The sequence below is a fragment of the Lagenorhynchus albirostris genome, chromosome 17, assembly GCF_949774975.1.
Source record: "Lagenorhynchus albirostris chromosome 17, mLagAlb1.1, whole genome shotgun sequence".
NCBI lineage: Eukaryota > Metazoa > Chordata > Mammalia > Artiodactyla > Delphinidae > Lagenorhynchus > Lagenorhynchus albirostris.
The window spans coordinates 49,071,423-49,098,784 of record NC_083111.1 but is presented as its reverse complement, the minus strand read 5'-3'; the positions used below and the strand labels follow the sequence as shown (position 1 = coordinate 49,098,784).

The window sequence follows — 27,362 nt, the reverse complement described above, 5'->3', positions numbered from 1 at the left end:
CAGAGAGACAAAGCATCTTATACAAGGTCACACAGCTGGTAAATAATAAAGCTGGAATTTAAGCTTAGTCTCACTTCAGAACTTGAGCTGAAGCCACCACACAGCGTTGCCTCTATATGCCAGTGTCCTCTGTTGGCTTTATGTATCTTTTCTATAATTTAATTGATGAATTAATGATTAGGTCATAATTACTAGACATGAAAACTCTAATAATAACTTAGAGTACGTCCAAAAGCATTTATTAAAATTTTAATAGTACAAATTATATTAATTTCCTTTAGTTATTAAAAATTGTATTTTATATTCTAAAAGAATTTTATACTTAGCATTTTTTCCTCATAATCAACTCTCCCTATGGCCAACCTTACTGTCTTACCACTTCTGCTGATAAGCAATCACATTGCCTCTTCCCAAGATCAATGTACTTTAAGTATTAATCTACCTTCTATCACTGGCTCTATCATTCTCTTTCCTCTCTGATATTTCCTCTTGATAGTCACAGCACCATTTCAGACTAAATACGGCAATTTCATCTGCCAACAACTATTCTTTGTGCAACTTTTCATTAGTTCCCCAGTCGCCTCGGAAACTAATGTCAGCTCCCCTCAGATTCCTTCTCTAGATATTCAGTCTTTCTCCTACTACTTGCTCATCTGTATTGCCAAAATGATATATCCCTCTCTATATATCAATGTTGTACATTCTCCAGAGTTATACCACCATCACCTGTCTCTCTCTTCTTGCCTACCTTATATAATCAATCCAAAACCACCTCTCTTTCACACCACTACAGTAATATTCCATCTTCTCTCTCAAGCCCGGACTGTTTTTTTCAAGAATTGCAAGAATTACACACTGCTGTATAGGCAGTATAAGTTTATCTTTTTATTCAGCCACAAGTTTGGACCACCATCTTCAAGAAAACATCATCACAGTGCTGAGCTGCAGCAAGAAGCTGGATCAAAAGACAAAGCTTATCCCAAAATAACATGCCCATGATAAGTACACCCAATTTCTTTCCTCCATTCATTCACTCAACAAGTATTTAATCAATCAATAATAATAAAATGTTAAGAGTAATACATTAGAAGTCTGTAGAATTCATTGAGGCACAAAAGAGTGAGTGATTAATTCATAAGGGATACCCAAAGAAAGCATCATGGAGATGATGCTTAAATCCAGAAAGATGAGTAATTGTTCATGAAGTGGGTAAGAGTCGTGGGTGGAGTGGGGTCCAGGGGGAAGCAGAGAGATTATTTCAGATTACAGTAGCAGGGTAAGCAAAAGCAAAAGACATAAAAGACAGTGGTAATTTCAGAGAAGTACAAGTATATCCATGGTTTCTGCTTCCCTGGATTCAAGCAACCATGTATAGAAAAGATTTGGGGAAAAAACATTTCAGAAAGCTCTGATAGACGAAATTTTCACATACTGAGGTATGGGTAAGTCATTCTGGCTTATACATGATTTGGCTTTAACTTTATGTTAACTAGAACAGCCTGTCTTACGGCCTGTCAAACATGCATTGTACATCTGCTTTAGCCATTAAAGAAAAGAATGTGTTTAAAAATCAAAACGAAGTGACTGGTTCAGGCATTCAAATCAGAGCTGGGTGACTATTGTGGATGTGGTTTCAGATACGTTCCTGCATCACTGAGACCCTGAATTTTCTGAATTGTATCAAACTTAAGGACACCACCAGCCATTCTCAAAGCAATATCTTCCAGCAGTTACCAGCTTCAACCTTACGGTCTCAAGGTCTCCCCTTGTAACCATGCAACCATTTCAGACCCCAATCAATCCTTGCTTAGTAAGCACTCTTACTTCTTGCCAGATCCAATCCTAATTCTTGACAAGCGATTTATGTAACTTTACAGTTTTTCCACATATAAGCCTCCCTCATTTTTTAGTCTGACTGAACACAATTCAAGTCCTTCTTGAATCTGTGTCTCCTAGGCTATAGTCCTCAGTGTGTCTCAAAGAAAACTCTTTCCTATTCCTATTATAGACTGTTTATTGCTTATTTGTGTCAATAGTTCCAAAAAACAAAACTTGAATATGCGACACTGGTAACTATTTACATAACATTTACACTCTATTTACCACTATTTATATAGCATTTATATCGTATTAGGAATTATAAGCAATCTAGAGATGGTTTAAAGTATTCGGGAGGATGTGCATAGGTTATATGCAAATACTATGCCATTTTACATAAGGAACTTGAGCATCCATGTATTTTGCTATGCATGGGGTGGGGGGGCCAGTCCTGGAACCAATCCCCAAAGGACATGGGACATCAAGGGAGGACTGCAGTGTAGTTTAGTCGGGGTATATTGAATGCAGTGAAGCTTATTCTTTGAGTTAGGCAGGGAATAAACCATAGGGAGAGGGCTCTTTATGCCATTAGAAACTTCACTGAAGAGATGAGGCGTCACTAAATAGTTTTTAAGCAGAAGGTAAAATAATCAGATCTGCATTTTACAGATATCAGCATAGCAGCATGTGAAGGATGTGTTTGAGGAATCCAGATGGGAGCAAAGAGACCAGTTAGGAAACTAACATTAGTCCAAGTGATGGAGGATGAGAGCCCAAATAAGAGAGCAGTTAGTAGTCTATGTAGACAGAGAGGAAAGAATAAAATGCAAAATTTGTGGGGAAAGAATGGTGAAGGACAGAAATCTGAGATGATTCCTGGCCTTCTAGTTTAGGTGATATAGCATATAGTGGTGCCATTCAAAAAGCTGAAAATTACAGAAGTAGATCAGGGCGTTGTTCCAGCAATAGGAAATGCATAGTCTGTTCTGGCCTAAGTGAGAGTCAGTGGCATTTTAATATATTTATTGAAAGGGAGTTTAAAAGACAAGACTTAAAAAGAAGAAACTTATGTCCTTTTTTTTTAATTGAACCATTTATTTATATAGATATATTAAAACTGCATATATTTTTGTATACAATTTGATGAGTTTGAACTTATGAATATATCCATGAAACCATCACCACAATCAAGTAACAGACATAATCTGTCACCTCCAAAATTTTCCTTGAGTCCCCTCATGTTCTTTTCATGGATCAGAATTTTTTTTTTTTTTTTTTTTTTTTGCGGTATGCGGGCCTCTCACTGTTGTGGCCTCTCCCGTTGTGGAGCACAGGCTCCAGACGCGCAGGCTCAGCAGCCATGGCTCTCAGGCCCAGCCGCCCTGCGGCATGTGGGATCTTCCTGGACCGGGGCACGAACGCGCGTCCCCTGCATCAGCAGGCGGACTCTCAACCACTGCGCCACCAGGGAAGCCCCAGAATTATTTTTAACTTAAAAAAAATTGCTTCAGATAGGACTTCATTTGTTTTTGCTTATGTTTGAAGTTAAGTATTTTTGTTGGGGATGCTTTAAAATAAATTAGATGAGATTTATTGGGTGAGGAAAGAGAAATTCATGACTATGTCTAACTGTCCTCTCACAATTACCTACGATTCTATTTCCACTGTGCTCCACTATCTAGTGTCTGCTTTACCATCCTAAAGTTCTGGTGATATCCTGAATTCCTTTATTTATTAAACTCTATATAGTCTCCTATTATGATCAGAACTCATTTCAGATGCTATTACTAATCTTCTCCATATATACTAAGTAAAATCTATCTAACCTGGTGCTCATCTTGTCTAATGATAAGGAGCTCACTTTATCTATTGATGAGGACATTAGGTACTGAGCAGTATACTTTCCACCAAGAGTTTAGGAGCAAAGAGATACCAAAGACAACTCTCAAAAGCACGTCTGCCAATAACCAAGAATACCTTGCACCTGTTATATATCAATAGTCTACAAATATTTTTTCTCTCAAATCTCTAAAACCAGGTACCCCTCGCACATTTTTAAGATAGCATTTAAATTTTAAGTTTAAATAGTTGGAAAGGATACATTTTCAGATATATTGTGTATTGTAGGTGTGATTTAATTATATTTTTAAAAAAGCTTGGAGCTGCAGATTTACCTCATTCAATATACAGAAAATGTCTACTTTATAACCTATTTGGCAAACTAGTCCACATTGCCAAACCATCACACAAATCTGACTTTATATCAAAAAGAGTCCAACTTCATTTTTAAATTCATATAAATGTGTTATTATGGGTCACCATGATAATCATCTCAAAATTCCAATTCTGAAAAAGAGAGATGAGGCACCAGAGTCTCGCCAAAAGTCTGTTGCCTGAATGAAATAACGTGCTGCCTCGTTCCATGTTTCTTACAAAACTTCTCACTGCTTTGCCCTCATGAATCTCTCCTTCAAGACAACTCTCCTTCAGCGGCAACTCTCCTTGTCACTTTGCCTGGTGCCCCAGAGATTTTTACATCCTGAGGCAATATATTATATAAAGACCAAAATTCAGATTAGGTATGGTTGAGGAGCATGCTTTTATTTTGAAGAGTAGAAGCCACCCACTTATAAAAGTGAGTTGGAAAGAAAAATTTACAAAACAGAAAAGTGTTTTCAGGTAGATCAATTTTAAGAAAAAAATGAAAGAATACATATGGAAATATGTGCCCTTGAAGTTATTAGCACCCGTCTCCTCTCCAAAAAACCTTCCTTCCACATCAGGGTACACTTTCAAGACCACTGCCAAAGCTTAACACACAATATACTAGACATACTGACATAACAGAATTAATGAAGCTTCTCAATTCCTTTTATAAATTCTTTAAGCAGTAGAAATATCTGACTATATTCCTTTTCAAGGATTACATGAATAATCTAGTATTAATTTAAAAATCATAAAATGTTAAGCCCAGAAGAGACCTTAGAAATCATTTAAATTGATGCTGTCATTTTACAGATTTTAAAACAGAAGCAATAATACATGAAGTGATATGTCAACAAGAGTCATGTAACACCAGGGCAGGAACAAAACTTGGTTCTCCTAGTTGTCTCAACTTAAGTCACCCTGTTCCTAGAGAATGTCAAATTTTTACCAATATACTGGAATGCAGTGATTTCATAAAAATCTAACAGAAAATCCATACATGATATGTTTGATTTGGGGTATGGGAACTGATTATATATTACACAAGCACACTAACTACAGACTTGCCGGTAATTACAGTGACTTGAATTTTTTTTTAAAAGACTTACCATCTGATATACTGAACACACATATATCAATATATTTTAAGGGACTTTCTTAAGAATCACTTTCTTTTACAACCAGACTAAAGGTATCATTCATTCTGCTTCAAATCTGATAATTTATAGTGAAAGAATCCATATCTGTTACATTTGCAAATTAAACACTATAATTCTAAAAAAAGTATATTCTTTATTTTTTCAAAATTAGATTATCCATTGAGAGATGGTAATCTATTTTTCCCAAAAAGTAAAAGAAACAAAAAATTAATGTTGCCACACTTTGAAGCTTAAAATAATCCTGACTGTAAATTACTTTTAATGTCTTTACCACTAGAGTCTCTATTCCATGATTACAAAATAATATCTCCCTTAGAAAGTCATTATTTTTCAATTTAACTAAATATATAGCTTTAATTTATTAAGGAGTATCATCTTAAGAAACTAAATGAAAGCAGTATTTCATAAAATCTTATTATACTGGTACTCCATAGTCCTGCACTTCATTTATTCTCTCTGTATCCTAAATACACCTCAGAAGAGTTAATTAATTGTTAAGGATGGCTGCACATGAAAGACCTTAAAATTAAAACAAAAGATTATTTTATCTTGTTCTTTTAGGAGATTACTAAAATAATTTTTAAATTGCTTTATAATTAAATTTTAAGCTATAAAATATTTATATTGTCATTATTCTACTTCATAAAAATAATCTTACCAAAATGCACTGAGCTTAATCCTTTGGAGCTATGATAAATCAAAAACTGTGTTCAGCAAATGTATGGACACCAAGGGGGGAAAGCGGGGGTGGGGGGGTGGGATGAACTGGGAGATTGGGATTGACATATATACACTAATATGTATAAAACAGATAACTAATAAGGACCTACTGTATAAAAAAATTAAATTAAATTAAATTTAAAAAAAAATGTGTTCAGTATCTATTGTGAGCAAAAGCCTTCTTCTAGTACATAAGGCAACTGAGTATACGTAGGAAGATCCAATTTGAAAAGAGAAATTAAACTCATTATTCTTTTCATTTAGAATATAGGCCATATATATATATATATATATATATATATACACACATATAAAAGGAATGCTTTCCCAAGTAAATTATGAATGAAAATTATTTTTTATGTTTAGTCCCTAACATTTCCCTCAGATCTAAGAAAAAATATGAGAAATGTGGGGGTTACTCTCTCTGCTTCCTTTCTTCTTCCATAAATCATCCACATCAGGTTAATCCACAATATATAGAGTTTTATAGTTGATTACAATACAAAAAATGTTCAAGGGGTGTTCCAGTTTTTCACTGTACTTAACTTACTGACTAGAACTTTGCTCAGCATAAAGAGACCATATGTTAGAAACCAGAAAAAATATTTTTAAGCAAACTATATTCAGACGTCATTACAGACTTCTGCTTGTGGCCTAAATGGGGTAGCAAGGGCCAGATTCCTTCATCTGCCTGAAACAAGCAAACAAACAAAAAATAGGCAAAATGTATGAAGAATGGTATTCAAGACAATGGACATCAGGCAAAAAAGGCCAGCTGAAATATGGGAAACAAACAAGATAAGCTCTAAAATTGCCCCAGGTTACTGTTTTGAGAGGCTTTCCAGGCAGCAGAGTAATACAGAGCAGCTGAAACTCACTTTGGCAGACATCCTAAGTTGAAGAGAACAAACTAAGCCTGAGGAGGCCAGCACAGCTAGCTTTCGTTGAACAAGTTATCAGTGAAGAGAAAGGTGAACAGAGAAAGAAAACTCCAGAGATCTACAGAGAGACCCTTCAAGTGTTCAACTTAGTAATGATCAGTGAGCATGAATGTGATTAAATACCCAGGAGTGGGGAAAACAAATCATCTGAAAGGATTAGAGAAAACAGTAGATGTTCCTACCAGCTAGAAAAGAAAAACTCATAATCATGGGTATTGGTTAAAGTACTCAGGAAAGCCTTGCCTCTGTAGAAGAGAATAATTAGCGCTGAACTGAGCACTGTTCCAGATCCACCTAACAAATCACAAAAGCAAGATACAAAAGTTAAATTGTTTCCATGTAACTTAACTGCATTCCAGAACAAAGCTCAAGGAGTTATAGGAATGAAAAAATATATAGCACCCAACAAAGTAAAATTTTCAATGCCTGACATTCAACATAAGATACTAGGCATGTAAAGAGTCAGGAAAACACATACCATAATGAGAATAATCAATCAAAACTAACCCAACACTGACAAAGATGTTAAAATTAGCATAGGAGAACTTCAAAACAATTATTAGAGAGTGTGTATTCTACACGTTCAAAAAGTTAGCCAAACTGTGGAAGATATAAAAATGTCTAAAATTGAAATTCTAGACATGAAAACTATAATGTCTGAGGTGAAAAAATACACTGAATGGTATTAACAGCAGATTTGACACTGTAGAAGAAAAGATTAGTAAACCTGAGGCATAGAAATAAAACATAAACAAAATGAAAATGGAGAAAATTAAAATTTGATTTAATAAAAAAGAACATAAGTGAGCTGTAGGACAACTTCAAGCAGCCTAGTGTATGGGTAACAGGACTCCCTGAAGGAGAAGAGAGAGAGGATGGGCCAGTAAAAATATATGAAGAAAAAATTGACAACATTCTATACAGCCTATGAAAACTATAAACACATAGATCCAAAAAGCTCAAAAACACTCCAAACACAACAAACATGAAGAAAATAACAAAGAAACATCATAATTAAATTGCACGTAACCAGTGATCAAAAGGATATCTTAAAAAAAATCAGACAAAAAAGACACATTTTATATACAGAGAGATAAAGATGAGAATGATATTACAATTCTAATTGGAAACAGTGAAAGGTAGAAGGCAGTGAAGCAAAAATATTTAAAATATTGAAAGCAAATAACTGTTAAACTAGAATTCTATACAAAGCAAAAATATCTTTTAAAAAAAACAAGGGCAAAAATTTTAGCATAAAAAGTTGAAAGCATCCATCACTAGCAGACTCGTACTATAGCAAATATTGAAGGAAATCTTTCAGGCAGATGAAATATGATACCAGACAGAAATATAGATCTACAAAAAGAAATGAACACTACCAGAAATGGTAACAACACAAGTAAATACATAATATTTCTTTATCATTTAAAACTCCTTAAAACATAAGCCTTTTAAACAAAAAACAAACAGTGTATTGTGGGATTTATAAAACAGGTAAAAGTAAGCTATATGATACCAATAATATAAGTCCAGAAGGGTAGAAATGGAAGTACACTATTGTAAATTCTTATACTATACTATACACCAAATGGTATAATATCAGTTCAGGATGACTGTGATCATTTAAAGATGTATGTTACAAATCCTTAAGCAATTAATAAAATAATAAAACAAAGAGCCAACGAAGCTACAAAACAAAGAGTCAACAAAGCTAATGAGCTAACAAAGCAGATAAAACTGAATCAAAAAAGTACTTGATTAATCCAAAAGGAGACTAAAAAAGAAATAAAGATGAGATGGTAAAAGTAGAAAAAGAGCAAAATGATATAATCAAACTTAACCATATCAGTAATCACATTAAATATAAATTATCTAAACACCCAATTGAAAAGCAGGGATTGTCAGATTGGCTAACAAAGCAATACCCAATTATATGCTGCCTATAAGAAAAGTACTTCAAATATGAAGACACAAATTAGTTTAAAGTAAAAGAACAGGAAACATAAACAATGTTACTACTACCCAATAGAAAGTTGGAATGATTATAGTAAGTTTAGACAAAACAGATTTCAGAGCGAAGAATATTACCAGGAATAAAGTCACTTAATAATTATAAAGGGGCCAATTATTTAATAGGATGTAATACTGCTAAATGTTTATGCACCTAAAAATAGAACTTTAAAATACATAAAACAAAAGCCAATAAAACTGTAAAAAGAAATGGACAAATCCAAGTATAGTTATATATTTCCATACCCCTCTCAATAATTGATAGAATAAATAGGTAGAAAATCAACAAGAATATAGTAGACTTGAACAACTCTATTAAACAACTTGACCTATTGGACATTTAAAAACACTGTCAAAAAATAGCAGAATATACACCCTCTTCAAGTACACACAGAACATTTGTCAAAATAAACCATATTCTGGGCCATAAAATAAGTTTCAGTATATTTCAAAGGATTCAAGGCATACAAAGTATATCTAGGACCACAACCGAATTAAATTAAAAATCATTAACAGAAAGATCTCTGGAATCCACCCCCAATATTTAAAAAATAAATAACATACTTCTAAGTTATTCATTGGTCAAAGATGAAAAGTAAAGTTAGGAAGTATTTCAACTGAATGAAAATGAAAAGACAGCATATCAGAATTTTGGGGATGTCACTGAAGCAGTACTTAGGGGAAATTGACAGCACATGATGCCTATATTAGAAAAGAAGGAACATCTCAAAGCAATGACCTCAGCTTCCACCTTAAGAAACCAGAAAAACAAGAGACAATTAATTACAGTTAGCAAAAGAAAAGAAATAATAAAGATCAAAGATGAAATCAACAATTTAAAAAATCAATAAAACAAAAAGCTGGTTCTTTGATAAGATCAATAAAATTGATAAATATCTGTCAGACTAAGCAGGGAAAAAGACAGAAGATGTAAATTACCAGTATCAGGAATGAAAGAGTTAGCATCACTACAGATTATACAGATATTAAAAGAATGAGAATGGAATACTGTGAACAAGATGCTAATAAATTCAATAACTTATGAGGAACTGAACAAATTCCTTGAAAGATACAAATTACCAAAGCTCATTCAAAAAAAAATAGATAACCTGAATAACTCTTATCTATTAAAGAAATTAAAACTGTACTTAAAAACTTTCCCCCCCAAATAAAACTGTATGCCCAGATGGCTTCAAAACATTAAGGGATAAATTATACTAATTCTGCAGAAACTCTACTAAAACATTGGAGAGGAGGAAATACTGCCCAACTCATTCTATCCAGCCAGCATTACTCTAATACCAAAATCAAAGAAAGACACTGCAAGAAAAGAAAACTACAGATATCAACCCTCATGAACACAGAAGCAAAAATTGTAAACAAAATTTTATCTAATCAAACCCATTAATATGTAAAAGATATAATCCATCATAACCAAATGGGTATTATTCCAGGAATACAGAGTTGGTTTAACATTTCAAAATCAATCAATGTAGTTCACCATATTAACAAAAAACATATAATCAATCTCAATGGATGGAGAAAAAGTATTTCACAAAATCCAACATCTATTCCTGAGGTAAACAAACAAACAAACATAAACTCTCAGCAAATTAATAATAGACAACATCTATGAAGAGCTGATAGCTAACATAATACTTAATAGTGAAAGACTGAATGCTTTCTCTCCAAGATAAAAACAAAATAGGGATAGCTTCTCTCATCATTTCCAATCAGAATTACACTGGAGTTTCTAGCCAATGCAACTAGTCAAGGAAAAGAAAAATAATCAGGTAAACCAGGGAGAAAGATAAGGAAAAATAAAGAAAAGTTATTAGTTCTGGGCAAAACAAAACAATGAGAAAAGGGAAACAATGAGACAATGGAGAAATGAAATCACAAAGGGGAACAAATTCCCATAATTGTGTCTAAGTAATGTATGTAAAGACATCAGCTTCATATTTTTGAGCTACCTAAGAACTGAGTGATAAAATACTACGAAGAGGATAAATACAAATTATAAAGAACTTAGACAACAATTTAAAATACTGCTTTTACTAATTTCAACATAGCATTCTGTGGGAAATATTAATATATTCCCTAAAGTGGATGGATAAACTACAAAAATCTAGTACAGGTGTGAAACACAGCCTTAACATTTCTTCTTTAAATCCATAATCTAATGTTTATTTCATTAATGTTAAAACAAAAATAAAGAGTAAAGTAGCCTCAAAAGCTATAAAATTATGAAACACAGAATCTCAAAGCCGTAAAGAGCCTCTTTCAAAAAGAAAGAAAACGGAGGCCAAAGGAAGAGCAGATCTATCAAGTTTATAAAATTATGTGAAGTAATCGAAAAAGCTGTGAAACAACCCAAACATTAATCAGTCGTGTGACTTGAAGATGAATTTTAGTGTCTCTGGATCTGAGTTTTCTACACCTATAAAATAAGGAGTTAGGCCAACTGATCTCTAAATTCTCTTCATCTTTGAAAGTCTAAGACCCTATGATTCTAAACAAAATCATAAGCGAAAGAACATAAACAATGAGACAAATACCTTTTTAATTCAGAGGAAATTTTTTTTAATTATTTTATCTGAATTGAAGACACTAGGGAAGGTTCTTATTCATTGATTAACCTGAGTATTAATTTCAGCTGTCTATTTTATTCAAGATAAGCTTAAGTATAAGAGAATTATGAAGTGTAATTTTCATTCTGTACCTTGTTTGAGCGTAATGACACTCGACCTCCACAACGAGCACAGAACTTTGTTTGGCAATATGAACAGTTATGGCCACATCCATCAGCAAACTTTGTTTTGTGGCAGATACCACAGGTTGGAGCATCACCTTTCTGTTCTTGCTGTTGCTGTGATTCTTCTCCCATCTTCTTTACCTGCTCCTTATACATTTCAAACTGCTGATGAAGTTTTCTGCAGAGAACACAGATAAGAAAAATTTGGTTTCCTGATGTCTCAAAAAAAAAATAATTACCACAATCTGTGGACACACTTTTATACCCAAAAAAATCCATAGGAGAACACAGAATAAAAATTTAATTTTCTGTTTATAGAATAACATCTTTTATGGCACATCACATCACAAAAGTGTTGTAAGTAGTTCTGCCTTCTGCCTTCTGATATACATGCTAATTTAAGAAACAATACAATTAAGATACTTCTTTGAACTGTAATTGTAGAATTTCTACCAACCATTTGCAATATATTTTCAATCATATACTGTAAAATATTTACAATGTTATTTTTCAACAGTTTAGCTTCACAAAAAGACTGATTTGACTTACACAGTGAAACCAAAACCTATGAACTTCAAATCATTGAGACAGACTCTCAATTGGAATGATCTTAAGAATCCAAACAGAGGGGAGAACATTGGATGAGTGGTCTCACTAACTGTTTAAATCTATTCAATAGTCTCGACATTAGTTGGCTGCAAAGACACTATGAAATATTAGAAGCCTACCAAATAAGGCTGTACAAATAAAAGTAAGGCCTTTATTTTTTCTAGTTAAAAATAAATAGTGATAAAACTTCTCACTTCCATTGTCTTTATAAAGGATAATTTAAAATATTTAGAACTATAATTTGGATTTATAAATCAAAGTTCCTAATCAGAACTAATGTTTAGGATTTACAAAGCTGTACATAATGTCACTCCCATCCTAGAAAGGACAAAAGGCTAAATAATCTAAAATATCATAACTTGTTTTGAGCCCTTCACAGAGTTGAGATTATAAGGCAACCAAATAATCTAAACTCCAAAGAGCAACAAGTCCTTCCAAAGAGCAATGGGCCACACTGTTTCTCTTTTGGCAGAACACAGGGGAAAGAGGTGTTTCCTCTTACAATTAGGTAAGAGGAAATTCATTAAAACTTTAACAAATTGTAAAGGCCAAGTGTGGGCTAACATGACAGTTTGGGATAGCTAGGGGCCCAGACTCAAGGGAAGTTCACACTCACTCCCAAGCACTCTTCCACATACCTCCACTGGTTATTCATCAGGCATATTGAGAGCAGGGCATGAGAACAAAAAGAATCCTTTGGGGGTGCACATGCAGGTATAACAGAAGTGACTAACTAGTGGCTGCTAGGACACAGGCACATTTTCCCAGACTATTTCTCCTAAAAAAGCCAAAGCTATAAGCCACAGGAAAAGGGAGTAAACTCTGTCATCCCCAGGGCAAAGGTAAAGATCCATTGCAGCTAGGGAAAAGCTTGAAAAAAAACCCTCTTCCCATGAAAGAGGGACAAAAACCATCTTCAACCAAGATCTTATCCACAAATTAAAGGCCTTTTATCACTAAGGGAGGGGTGGAAACTCCTGCCCCAAACCATTCAGAGATATAAGGCACATTTGCTTCCACAGGAAGGAGGGAGTAAAAACCTTGAGCAAGCCTCATCCCTGAGGCCTAGGTTGACAAAGCCTGTTCAAAGATGGAAGATAGAACACACACAACAGAACACCCCGCCCCTATCACAAGCCTAGGATCAAGAAATACGCACCAGTTGTCTACCTCTGGGGAATGGGCAAGAACATGGGGAGAGACCCCCTCCCTCTGTGACATAAGTGGATAGGAATGGCTGAAGGGGTAGCAAAACAATAAAAACAAAACAAAACTTACAGTACTCCTGCATCCACCCCAAGCAAAAAGCAACAGTGGCTCACGTTAGAGGAATTTGAAGATAGTAGTGCACTAAAGATAATGATGGCAACAGCAAAATCCAAACCTGTCTGAACCCCTGACTTGATTGGTGATTTAATCCCCAATACTGACAGTCTGACAGAAAAGGCATGCCAACTTTAAGGCATAAATACAACTCAAAAGCATGAGACTCAGGAAAAAAAACACAAGGAATAAACAACCCGTTGTCAAGAGATAATCACTACAAGTAGATTCAGAGATGACAAAGATGATAAGATTATCAGACACAGACTTTAAAATGATTAAAATTATTTAGGTAAAAGATATAGAGAAAAAAGGTGGACAACAGACATGAACAAATAGGGTACTGAAGCAGAAAGATGGAAACTGTAAGAGTCAAATGGAAATACTGGAAATAAAAAATATGTCATCAGAGATGAAGAATTCCTTTGATGGTCTCATGAGTAGGCTTGAAAGAACTAAGGAAAAGAACAGTAAGCTTGAGAATAAGTCAATAAAAATTATCCACATTAAAACAGAAAAAAAAAGTGTAGGAAAAAAAGAACATCCAAGGGACTTCCCTGGTGTTCCAGTGGTTAAGACTCCATGCTTCCATGCAGGGGGCATGGGTTCGATCCCTAGTCAGGGATCTGATCCTGCATGCTGTGTGCTGTAGCCAAAAAGAAAAAAAAAAAAAGAGAGAGAGCATCCAAGAGCTAAAATGATCTAACATGTAAAACTGGAGTCCCAGAAGATGAAGAAAGAGAAAACAGAACAAACAGAACAGAGGAAATACTTGAAGGGATAACGGCCATGAATTTTTCAAAACTAATGAAAGGCAGCAAATCACAAACACGTGAACTTCAGAGAATCCTTTGTAGAACAAATACCACACACACACACACACACTTTTACACACATCATAGTCAAACTGCTAAAAACCAAACATAAAGAGAAAACTATAAAAGCAGCCAGAGAAAATAACATATTATTTACAAAGAACCAATGATAAGAATTACAGAAGATTATTCTTCAGAAACCATGCAAGTTAGAAGACTTTGGAATGACATCTTTATAAAGCACAGACAGGAAGTAACAACAACAACAAAAAAAACCTATCAACCCAAGATCCTATATGCAGTGAAATTATGCTTAAAAAAATGAAGACAAAATAAAGGCTTTTTCAGGCAAAAAAATGTTAAAGACCTTAACTGCAAGGGATTTGAAGTAAGTTCTTCAGGAGTATGATACTCCTTGGAAGTATCTTATGGAAAACCAGACCCAGACATAGAAATAAATGCTTATGTCAAAAAGAAAAAAGTCTCAAATCAGTTTCAAAAAAAGAAAAAGGAAAGTTAAACCCAAAGAAAGTAGAAGGAAGGAAATTTTAAAAGATTAGAGAAGAAATCAATGAAACCAAAAACTGATTCTTTTTAAAATAGAAACAATAGAATTGATAAACCTCCAGCCAGAATGATCGAGAGAGAGAGAAAGAAAGAGAGAAGATGCAAATTACCTACAACAATGATAGAGGTAACATCACTACAGACTCCACAGTTAAACAAAATTAAATGTAAAAGATTATAAGAGAATATTACAAACAACTCTATGCCCAAAATTCTACAACTTACATGAGAAACAGAACATCTTCTTGAAAGACAGAAATAAGTACACCTCACTCAAGAAGAACTAGATAGCCTGACAAGTCCTAAAGCTATTAAAGAAATTTAACTCATAGTTTAAAAACCTTTCAAAAATAAAACTCCAGTTCTCCATGGCTTTATTGATGAATCCTGCAAAATATTTAAGGAAGAAACAATACCAATTCTACATAATCCCTTCCAGAAAGTAAAAGTGAAAGAAACATTTAACTAATTTCCTAAGGCCAACATTACTCTGATACCAAAACCATACAAAAATATAATAAGAAAAGAAAAGTATAGACCAATATTCCTCATGAGAAGGTGCAAAAATCCTCAATCCAACATTAGCAAGCCAAATCCAGAAATATGTTAAAGAATAATACATCACAAACAGGTGATGTTTATCCTGGGAATGCAAGGTTGGTTCCACATTCTAAATTCAAGCAATATAATTTACCACATTAACAGATTAAGGGGAAAGAAACATATGATTATGTCAAAATATGCTGAGAAAGCAGCTGAATCAGCAAACTAGGAATAGACAGAAACTTCCTTAATGCAATAACAGTATTCACAAAAGACTCTACAGCTAACATCATATTGTATTTGAAAAATTGAGTGCTTTCCCCCTGAAATCAGGAACAAAACAACGTCTCCTCTCTCACTACTCCTAACCAACACTGGACTGGAAATCCTGGCTAATGCATCAAAGCCAGAAAAAACAATAAAAATTAAAGCCATAGAGATTGGAAAGGAAAATTTTTAAACTGCACAGATGGCATAATTGTCTATGTATAAAATCCCAAAGAAACTATAAAAAAATCTCCTATAATAAATAAATGAGTTTAGCAAGTTCACAAGATACAAGCTCAATATACAAAAAAAAAATTGTATTTTTATATACTAGCAATAGACAGTTGGAAATCAAAATTTTAAAAAGTAATCTGCAATGGCATCAAAAAAAATAAAAGACTAAGGTATAAATCTAACAAAATATGTGCAGGCTATCTTTCGTAAAAACTATAAAACACTAATAAAAAGAATCAAAAGAGAGATCTAATTAATAGTAGAAATATACTGTATTCATCAATGAGAAGTCTCAATATTGTTAAGATATCAATTCTCTACAAATTGATCTATTGATTCAATGTCATCTCAGTCACAATCTCGGAAAGAATTTTTTAAACAAATTGACAAGCTCAATCTAAAATTTGTATGGAAAAGCAAAACTCTCAGAATAGGCAGAATATTTTGAAAAACAAAAAGATTGAAGGACTCACATTACCTGATTTTAAGACTTAACTAGAAAAGTTACAGAAGTAATCAAATATTGGCAAAGGATAAACACGCATACAATAGAACAGAATCTAACAGAGTCCAGAATAGTCCAACACTTAAATGGTCATTACTTTTTTAAAAAGATACCAAGGTAATTCAATGATAAAGAATAACCCTTTAAAGCAACGGAAAATTCATGTGTAAAAAAAGTAACTGGAAATCCATGTGTAAAAAAATGAACCTCAACTCATACCTCACACCTATACAAAAATTAACTAAATGTATTACAGAACCGTAAACAATAGATTACAGAACTAAATAAAATGACAATAACTATAAAACTTCTAGATGGAAACATTGACAAAAAGTGAGGCCTTGGGTTAAACAAAGACTACTTAGCTAGATTAGACAAGCATACCTTCAATAAAATCTAAAAAGCATGAACCAGAAAGCAACCAATGGCAATATATAAATGAATGAGCATAGCTGTGTTCCAATAAAGTATTATTTATGGACACTGAAAACAGGCAGTGGGCCAGATTTGGCCTATGGGTCGCAGATTGCCCACTTTTATATGATATGATTTCATTTATATAACATTCAGAAAGAGGCAAATTATTAGGACAGAAATCAGAACAATGGTTGCTAGGAGCTGGAGTAGAGCAAGAGGATTAACTACAAATGGACACAAGGAACGTTTGGAGGTGAAGGATATAGTCTGTCTTGATTATGGTGGTAGATATTTAACTATGTATGTTTTCCAGAATTCAGTGAAGTGTATGTCTTAAAGGTGAATTTTACTGCAAATAAACTATACCTCAAATAAGCCTGACTTTTAAAAAAGTTAGTTTCAAAGTGCTAACCTAAAGTCAGTAGGTAAATTAAAAATAGACCTATGTAAGTCCTTTTACCTACTTAACCACAAAAGCAGACTTCCTTTTTCACACCTAATATTAGTAAATTCAAATAGCCGTGCCAGTTTTCTCAATTTTTTTCTATAACTTCAGACAATATACTGTTTTTCCCTGATGATCTCCCACCAGGTTTAAGTGAATCTCTGTTAACACAAAATAAGCCCCACTACAGGAAACCCAAGCTCATAAACATGTACCAGAGCAAGCATGATTTTAAGTGGACCACTGAATGAACTCTGCATCATAGCTTCTCTCAACCATTTAGAAGAACTATCTTTCTATATGTGAGGTATATTATACATTTCTACTGTATACCTGTGTACACACTTATGATCTCTGGCATATCTTTCAGCACATGGCTGAACCCCACTGGGAAACAGAGAAAGAAGAAGAAAATTAGAGTAATGTTTTGTTTTAGTTCTAGAGGCACTGGAGTATTAGGCAAGTTACCAAGACACATTGGAACAAAAAGCAGAAATCTAGTTAAGTCAATTGTTGTACAAAATAGTGCCTCAAGGGAAGTAGAAACCCCATTTCACAAACAGGGAGAAGGCCAATCACATTAGCAGAAAAATTAGTAATTATGTATCCCAAAGTGCTAGATTAGAGCTATTTAAAACTCTTTTACATAACAACTGCAGTAATCCCAGAGACTACAGCATTATTAGGGCTGTAGGATGGGATCAAATCTTCCCAGCTGTAGGCAGCAAAGGGAGAGAGAGAAGCCGAAATTCAGATAGGACTAGACTACAACAGCTTGGGGCGATAAGAGAGGACTTATACAGAGATTTTATGTATTCATCCTTCCAGTCCTATAAAACGAGAAACTACCATATGTAGAAGTGGTGGTGTACAGGCAGATTCGGGAGCTAAATTATATTCCTTGCCAAAAAGAGCATTTCTTCCCTTCCCATTTATAAATAGGCCAAATTCTATCTCTGCTTCCTCACCCCAGTCACTCTTCAATCAATCTAATCTAATTTCCAGTCTATTTCTTAATTCTCACAAAGTTTACCAAGGATCTCCCTGTATCTAAAACTAATGGACAAATTTTTTAGTCTCCACCTTACTGAGTTCTCAACAATACTTGAAATTATGTTCACATGCCCACTGGGCTTTTATTACACTCTCCTGGTTTTCTTCCTGTATCTGCCTTTCATTTTCTCTCTCCTTTGAAGGTCAAGACTCAGGCCCCTCTTCTCTTTTCATTCTATGTCTTCTTAGGCAATCATACCCACACCTAAGACTTCAATTTCCACCTATATATAAATTACTTATAAATGTAAATCCTCAGCTCAAACTTCTCCTCTGAGCTTCAATTGCCTACTTGACATCTCTATTTGGAAGTCTCAGTGCCAGTTGGAATTCAGTGCGTATCAAAGCGAACTCCTAATTTTCCTATTAAACTAAATTCCCTGCCAGTGTTCCTGCCAGTGCACAATTTCAGTGAATTGTGCCACCATTTAATTATGCAGGCCTGAAATCTAGAATTATTCTAGAAATATCTCCCTCCTTCAAATGCATAATTAATCTAAGTCCTTTCAATTTTACTCCTTAAATATGTCTTGAATCCTTCCGCTTGTCTCTGAATCCATTGTCAATACCATAGGCCTTGTTACCATCAATGCCCACCTAGCCTCCTGGCTAGGCTACTCACATCCACACTTCTCCCCTTCTGCGTACTACAGAAAAATTATCTTGTCATCTCACTGCTTAAAATACGCTAATGGCTTCTGATTGTTTTTAAGAAGAAGAAAAATCTTCTTATGAAGACATACAAAGCCTCGAATGTTCTCGAACACATTCACCCCTTCAACCTCATTTTTTGCACTGCTTCTTTCCCCTCTTTCAGCTAAAGCCACTCACCCTTTAGACTCACTATGGTGCATCCATTATAGGGCATTTATATTTTATACATGCTCTCGTTTCCTCCTAGGATAGATTACAATGCACACCTTTTTTTTAATTTTCTTTCTTTCTCTGTTTTTAAACCGTAGGTATCCAAAATAGAGTTGATCATGAGCTTGGTTGCACTGATCCATGCTTGGCTCCCTTTTTAATTAACTATTTTCCCTTCCCCGATGTGACTTCCCTTCCCTCAGGAACCAGTCTTTACATTTTTATATTAAAATCTAAATAGAATAAACAATAGCTAATGCATATGGTGCTTACTGTGTATCAGGTAGATAGGTACTATTATAAATATTCTACTATTATTCTATTCTACAGAGAAGCTATTTTTACTTACAGTCACACTGCTAGTAAGTAAAGCCAGATACAAATTCAATGTTGCTGCAGAATCCAAGCTCCAACAACTACAAGTTTACACATTTTAATGGCTGTATAATGTTCCCTATTTACATTTTATTCATCCCTTTATTTTTTAAAAGTTGGCACTTTATTCTGAAAAAGAATAGATTTATATATATAACTGAATCACTGTGCTATACACCTGAAACTAACACGATATTGTAAATCAACTATACTTCAATTTAAAAAAAGAATTAGTAAATAAATAAGTTGGCCCTTTATAATTCATTACCGTATATTTCCAATAAATTGTAATATTTCTGTAATGAGATATTTATAAACACACATGTTTTTCTCTGAGATATGTATACAGAAATATAATAGACATACTCAAGTTCACTAAGTATTTCTGAACTTCCCTCCAAATGGCTTAACCCAGTTAGCACACCTGCAAGCAGGGTATGAAGGCTCCAGTTTCCTCTTATCCTTGCCTATACATGATATTATTCAATTTTTTAAATTTTGCAGCTTGGGTAGAATGAACTGATGTTTTATTTTTTTAAGTTCACATTTTTCTGACTCCTAATGAAGTTCAGCCAGTTGAACTGCCCTACCTGTGAACTACCTATTCCTGCCATCCTTTACCAAATCTCTATTGGTTTTCCTGGTGGGGCAGGGGCAGGGTGGGGGGGTTATGGGGTTGTTTATTTGTTTTTGCTGATTTGCAGAAGAACCCTGCAAAGCCTATATGTTAATTCTTTATAAGCTGAGCATAGCAAATGTCCTAGTCTGACAAATGATGGCTAATTCTGTTCTTTGTTCAGCAGAATTCTTTAATTTTGTTGCATTCTAATACATCAGTTTCTCCCTGCATGGTTCGTGGTTTTGGTGGCTGGCTATAATAAAAATCCTTACTTACCCCTGAGTCAGTCACAAAAAATTCTACAGTTTCTTCTAATAGCTTTATAATTTTGCCTCTCACATTTAGGCTTTTAATCGATCTAAAGTTTATTTTTATATGTGATGTGATGCAAGAACTTAATTTTAAGCTTTTGCGTATAGAGACTCTATTTTCCCAGCACCATTAAAAAGACCATCCTTTCTTCCACTGATTTGTGATAGCAATCTATCATATACTTAGTTCTCACATGTGCAAATGTCTATTTATGGACTCTGCATTCTATTTCATTGGGTTTTTTGTTTGTTCCACTCGAAAACAACATTGTCAGAACCAAACTCCAAATACAATGAAAGGTCTAAACAATCTTAAATATATAAGCTTGCATATTTAAGTTTATAAATATAAATATAAAGGTAAATACATAAGTTTCCAGTGATGTAAATCAGAGGTAAGCAAACTTTTTCTGCAAAGGTCCAGATAGTAAATATTATAAGCCTTGTGGATCATAGGGTCTCTGTCACAGCTACTCAGTTTTGCCAAAGGGATGTGAGACTAGCCATAGATAAACAAATAAATGAGCTTGACTGTGTTCCAATAAAAGTTTATTTACAAAAACTGGCAGCAGGCAGGATTGGACCCACAGGCCATATTTTGCAGATCCCTGATACAGATAAAAGAGTCAAAGATGTACTCACATTTAATTTAAAACTTTTATGACAAATAAATATTTAAAAGACATATACAATAATTTATCAATTTAGAAATATTGCTTTTTCCACTTTCTTATTTCAAAAAGCTGTTTTATCCAACTTTTTCATGTCTATTTTCTCCATCCTCACCAAAGCAACTCATTGAACTGTTTTCCAAAGTAAAATTTCTTCACTTCTGAGTTCTTTAAGAAAACAGAAATTTTTCAATCTGTTAGCTCCTAGTAATCCTGCTGTGCCTGGTAATTTTATGCCCAGCCACATAGCTTTTTGTTGCTGTTGTTGTTTTCCCATACATCTTACAAGTGTACTTTCATGATTTCCATAACACTGACTTTCATTAGATGATGAGTTTGAAGTTGTGCTTTCTACAAGTTCATGGCATGCAGTTATAAAATGTGATCATTAAATGCAGTCACACACATTATAGAGTGCTTTTCAAACTGCAGAGTACAACCCAATATAAGGACATAAAATCAATTTAGCAGGCCAAGACTCATGATTTTTAATGAAATAGAATAGATCATAGCATTGGAAAGAGTGCAAGTAAGATTTCATATAAATCTTGTTTCTATTACACATATATATGTATATTTCTATGTAGGTATGTGTATCCTGGGTTATAGTGCAAAATATATTTCTTTTTATGGATGGAAGTTTTTTTAAAAAGTATAAAAGCCACTGCTTTACTAATCCGCTGACAGAACGGACTAATGTCCTTTTATTAAAAAAAGAATAGGGCTTCCCTGGTGGTGCAGTGGTTGAGAGTCCACCTGCCGATGCAGGGGACACAGGTTCGTGCCCCGGTCCGGGAAGATCCCACATGCCGCTGAGCGGCTGGGCCCGTGAGCCATGGCCGCTGGGCCTGCGCGTCTGCAGCCTGTGCTCCGCAACGGGAGCGGCCACAACAGTGAGAGGCCCGTGTACCGCAAAAAAAAAAAAAGAATAAACATATGTCATATAGATGGCCACCCCAGTCACAGAGCAGGTCTCTCCTCTGAACTTCTAAATAGCTGCCTAAGTGACTATTACAACTCTACTGGTTTTCTAAAATGCAAATCTGATCATATCACCCTGTTCCTCTCCCTGGAATGCCTTTTCTCCCTTTCTTGGCCAGATGCAGACGCACCAAAACATCAAACAGTAGGGCATGCTCAAGAAACGGTATCTATAGCATTATCAAATAAATAAATGGGAAACTAGAGACATAGACACCCTGACATAGTAACTAGATTTAACGTTTGAAAATATTTTTAAATAGCTGAAGTACTTCACTTTCACAAATAACTACAAAATTTTCCAAAGTAATAAGAAAAAATAATGGCATCAGAATGTATATCACAGCACTATTCATAGCCAAAAACTGGAAACAACTGCAATGTACAGAAATAGTAAAACATAAATGAATTGTATTTTCAGATACTAGAGTACCATACAATCATGAGAATGAATGAAATACAACTATATGCAATCATATGAATGGATCTCACAAACACATTAAGCAAAATAATATAGACACAATATACCAAATGATTCTATTTGTATGAAGTCTAAATATAAGTAGGCAAAAATAATATGTGGTGCTAGAAAAAATTCAAGATAAAAACCACCCCCTGGGGTGGTAGACAGTCCTCCCTGGAAGGAAGCATAAGGAAGAGATCCTGAAGGGCTGGTAATGTTCTGCTTCTTGCTTTCAGTGATGATTTCCAGATATATTCACTGTCTGACAATTCAATGAGCTGTATATTTTCAAATTGTGCACTTTTCACTACATATGTTATGTTTTAATAAAAACTTTACTTGGCAATAAACACTTTGGTAATTTTATCAATTTTTCTAAATGCATTTTCTGAACAAGCAATCTATCATAATAATTTTTCTTTATTTATTGACCCCTTTTTTGAGCCAAAAGGAATTTAAGTTGGTTCTAAGATACATGACAAATGCAGTCAATTTTAGACCACTCAGGTTGAGGACTATCTATGTTGGACCTGGAAACATATTTATGTGCAGGAACTGCCTTCACTATTTCACAAGTCCGTATCAACTGCTTTGACCAGTCAAGCGCCAATAAGAAGTACGTAGCTTACAAGAAAACATCTTTGTCCATATCATCCTCAAGCTTAAGAAAAAGTAGAAAAAAAACAAGTGGAATTTTTTAAGTAAAATTAACAATATTCTCTATGACCCTTCAATTTCCATTGTCATTAGCCTTCAAAACAATAAAATCAACTTTTGGGGAGATCTATTAGCTTTTTTTTTTAAGTTAATAATAGGCTGCCCAGGCATTTAGTATTTCACTTCTGACCCTAGAGTTAGCGTTATTGCAAGTTAACATGATTAAGCACAGCAAAGGAATCATGTGATACACTTAGTCTTAACATCAACAGGTACAAGCAGGATTTCCAAAACATCCTTCTAAGGAACACTCTATGACCTGAAACCTACAGATTTAGTCTTCTGGAAGAGATAGGACAGAAAAACTACCTCAGGATTATGATGGAAAAGACTGTTAATAAGTCATGTTAACAATTAGCACTTCAACAAAAGCCTCAAAATGTTGATCTTTGGACTTATGTTTCACAACTAAAAAGACACAAACAATTTTGCATGGACTGTTGGAAATCTGCTCCATCAGGAGACCTTAAATAAAAGAGTCTTAAGAATCCCCAGAAACAAATGGTCTTTGGAGAGAAAGAGCTAACCAACGACTCTTGGATCAAACAGATGACAAACCAAAGTAGACAGCTTCCATCCAAGAACAGAAGAATGATTTTCTGATATCTCGCTCCTCCCTTTAAAAATTATTTTGTTTACTCTTTATCCTATTTATTATTGTACTTCGTAATCTCTAATGTTCAACTAAGGGTTTCTCAGTATGCTTTCATAATATTTTCACTGTTAACCTATTTTTAATCTCCTTTCACTGCCACCTAAGAGAATACAAAGAAATCTCCCTGTAATCCCACTGACAAAATTGAATTGGTATTCCTTGAAACACTACATACAGCAAATTTCCTTCCTTTGAGAGGATACTTCTGTATTTGAATTTTCTTCATATTATTAACCTTACCCTTCAGTATTGTAAAAATTAGATCTTGATCTCAAGTCATTACTTACAGCAGTTTCAGAAGAACCAACAGTACCAAGAATGGGGACTAATACTGGAGTTATCTTTGCTACTACAGCATTCTTTTGGCATGTCTTTATCTTTTGGCATCCTGAAATATCCATCTCATTGCAATAAATAAGAATCAAATGTAAACTAACTGTACTAGATGTTACTAGTGCTCACTATATAGAGTTCCCTCTCTTCATGAGGACATGGAGTTTCTAGACTTCCTTGCAGTTAGTTAAGAGCCTTGTGACAAGTTCTGGGCAATGAGCTATGAGTAAAAGTGACCTATGTCACTTCCTGTCTTACACAATTAAGAATAAATGTGTGAGGGCTTCCCTGGTGGCACAATGGTTGAGAGTCCACCTGCCGATGCAGGGGACACGGGTTCGTGCCCTGGTCTGGGAAGATCCCACATGCAGCGGAGCGGCTGGGCCCATGAGCCATGGCCGCTGAACCTGCACGACCGGAGCCTGGGCTCCGCAACGGGAGAGGCCACAACAGTGAGAGGCCCGCATAGCGAAAAAAAAAAAAAAAAAAGAATAAATGTGTGTAAGTTTTTCATCATATAAATTTCCCTATAAGTATTGCCTCAGCTTCATCTCCCAAATATTAATATGCTGTATTTTCATTTATTTCTGTTCAAAATATATACGAATTTCCTTTTTTTTTCCTTTGACCCATGGATTATATAATAGTTTCCAAACATTTGGGGAGTTTTAAGATATCTTTCTGTTATTAATAACTAATATAATTTTGGTCATAGCACATAGCTTTATGGTTGAATTCTTTTAAATTTATTGAGACGTTTTATGGCTCATAGAACATGTTCTATTTTGTAAAATTTCTGTGTGTACTTTAAGAGAATGAGTATTCTGCTGTTGTTGAGTAGAAATGTTCTAAAAAAATTCATTCCATTCAGTTGGTTGATAGTATTGTTCAGGTCTTCTGTATACTTACTGATTTTTCTGTCTACTTGTTCTATCAATTATTAAGAGATAGATTTTGTAATCACTGACAATAATTAAAAATGTCTCTATTTCTTCAAAAAAAAAAAAAGAATAAATGTGTGTTTTCCATTCTCTCTCTCTTCCTCTGATGCAGCAATCCTGGTAGCTATGTGTTCTAATTGGCTTGCCAACAAGATGGAAGCAGCCTAGATCCCTAAACTGACACTTGGAAGAGAAGCATTCTATAATCCTATAAATAAGTCTTAGTCTTTTCATGGGCTAGTGCCCCTGGGCTGTGACTGTCACAAGTGCTTCTCAGCTTCTTTTCCTGTTTTGGAGAGACAGGAAGGTTAGGGGGACAATAATTGGGTATTTCTCTACTCTCATGTTGGTTAGGCTCTGGCAAAGTAGTTTCCTTTGAGAATGAAAATCTCTGGGAGTATGTCAAAGTGGTTACTTTTCCCATCCCCCTGGTGAAAGTATGAGGGAATTTTTCACTGATCTTTACCTTGAGAACTTGGTAGAGTTCATGGAGGTAAAACTTACAAAACTGGGGTGGGGGATCCCCTAAAGGTGGATTTCCAAGAATTTTTAACTCAAGTTAGTCCACACTGAGCCTTCAGTATTTCCTCAATTTCCTACCAGCTCCTAGCTCCGGTGGTTTCTGCTCCCAGGAAGCTGTGACTCTCTTTATTCACCTCTTCTTTCTGTTGTCAGGGCATTGATTTGTCCTGTGTCCTCAATTTTCTGGGATCTAAGAAGAGTTGTTGATTTTCAGTTTGTTCAGCATTTTTCTCATTGTAAGGATGGGAGTGACAGCTTCCAAACTCTATATGTCAAAAAGGAAACCAGAAGTCTCCACAATATTGTTTTTAATTACTTATCAGCATGTTTTCCCTCTTGAATATGAAATATTTGAGAGCAGGAACCATAGTCCTTTTATCTCTGGATGCCTAGTACCATGCACAGTGTGAGAATTTTCAGGGCTAAGTCTTGGACCTTCTTATCTGCTCTTCATCACATACTCTCTCCCTACATCATCTTGTCTCCTCTTCTAGTTTTATGCATTATACTGACAACTCTGAAAGTTATATCTGCAGCTAATCCATATCTCTCCTTCAAAGCTGGTTAACTTATTAGCATCTTAAACTTTAAAAATTTAAAACTTCAGTTTTAGTTTCTACCTCTAACCTGTTCATCCTTTCCCCTTCTTGATCATAGTTAATGGTATCACCACCCAATCAGTTCTTCCAATCAGAATTCTGGCAGTCCTCTTTGGTTCTCTCATCTTCCTTACTAACTTCTTCTAAATCTACTCCACTAACAAATCATGTCATTTCAACCTCCAAATATATCCCCAATCCACTTCCCTCCATCTTCAGTATCATCAACCTGGTCCAAGTCATCATAATCTCTAGCCAAGTCCTTCACAAAAGCCTCCTCCTTACTCTCTCGACCTCCATCCTCACTCACTCTACTCATAGAACAGCCAGATTTTTATACATAAATTAAATTATGTGACTCCCATGTTTAAAACTTTTCAGTATCTTCCCTTTATACTGACATTCAGATCCAAACTCCTTCTCACTCTCTAGAGAAACAATGCCCTGTCTGAGTCCTACCTTCAGAACCTCACTGCCTGTCGCACTCCCTCCTGTCCACTATATTACAGCCACACTAGTCGTCTTTGTGTCTCTCAAACCCTTTGCTACCTAAAAACTTTCACCTATGATTTCTCTATGCTAACATGCTTCCCCTTAGCATCGTTTTCCTATTAAAATACCTCATTATCAAAGAGGATTACTATATTAGTGGCCATCTCATTCCAATATTTCAAATTTTAGATTTTCCTAATATTTCAAAAGTACATTTTTTTTGGCGGGGGGGGGAGGTATGCGGGCCTCTCACTGTTGTGGCCTTTCCCGTTGCGGAGCACAGACTCCGGACACGCAGGCTTAGCGGCCATGGCTCACAGGCCCAGCCACTCTGCGGCATGTGGGATCTTCCCGGACCGGGGCACGAACCCATGTCCCCTGCATCGGCAGGTGGACTCTCAACCACTGCGCCACCAGGGAAGCCCTCAAAAG

At 34.9% G+C, this 27,362-nt stretch overlaps 1 protein-coding gene across 23 annotated transcripts in view; it reads right to left on the bottom strand.

The window, feature by feature from the left end:
* RIMS2 (regulating synaptic membrane exocytosis 2) overlaps positions 1 to 27,362 on the bottom strand; it is a 576,987-nt gene that overhangs the window by 436,610 nt on the left and 113,015 nt on the right. For all 23 annotated transcript variants that reach the window (XM_060127293.1, XM_060127304.1, XM_060127300.1 and 20 more), the window contains one exon: positions 11,577 to 11,787. In XM_060127293.1, the coding sequence (XP_059983276.1) occupies positions 11,577 to 11,787 (211 nt within the window). The remainder of the gene's footprint in view (positions 1 to 11,576; positions 11,788 to 27,362) is intronic.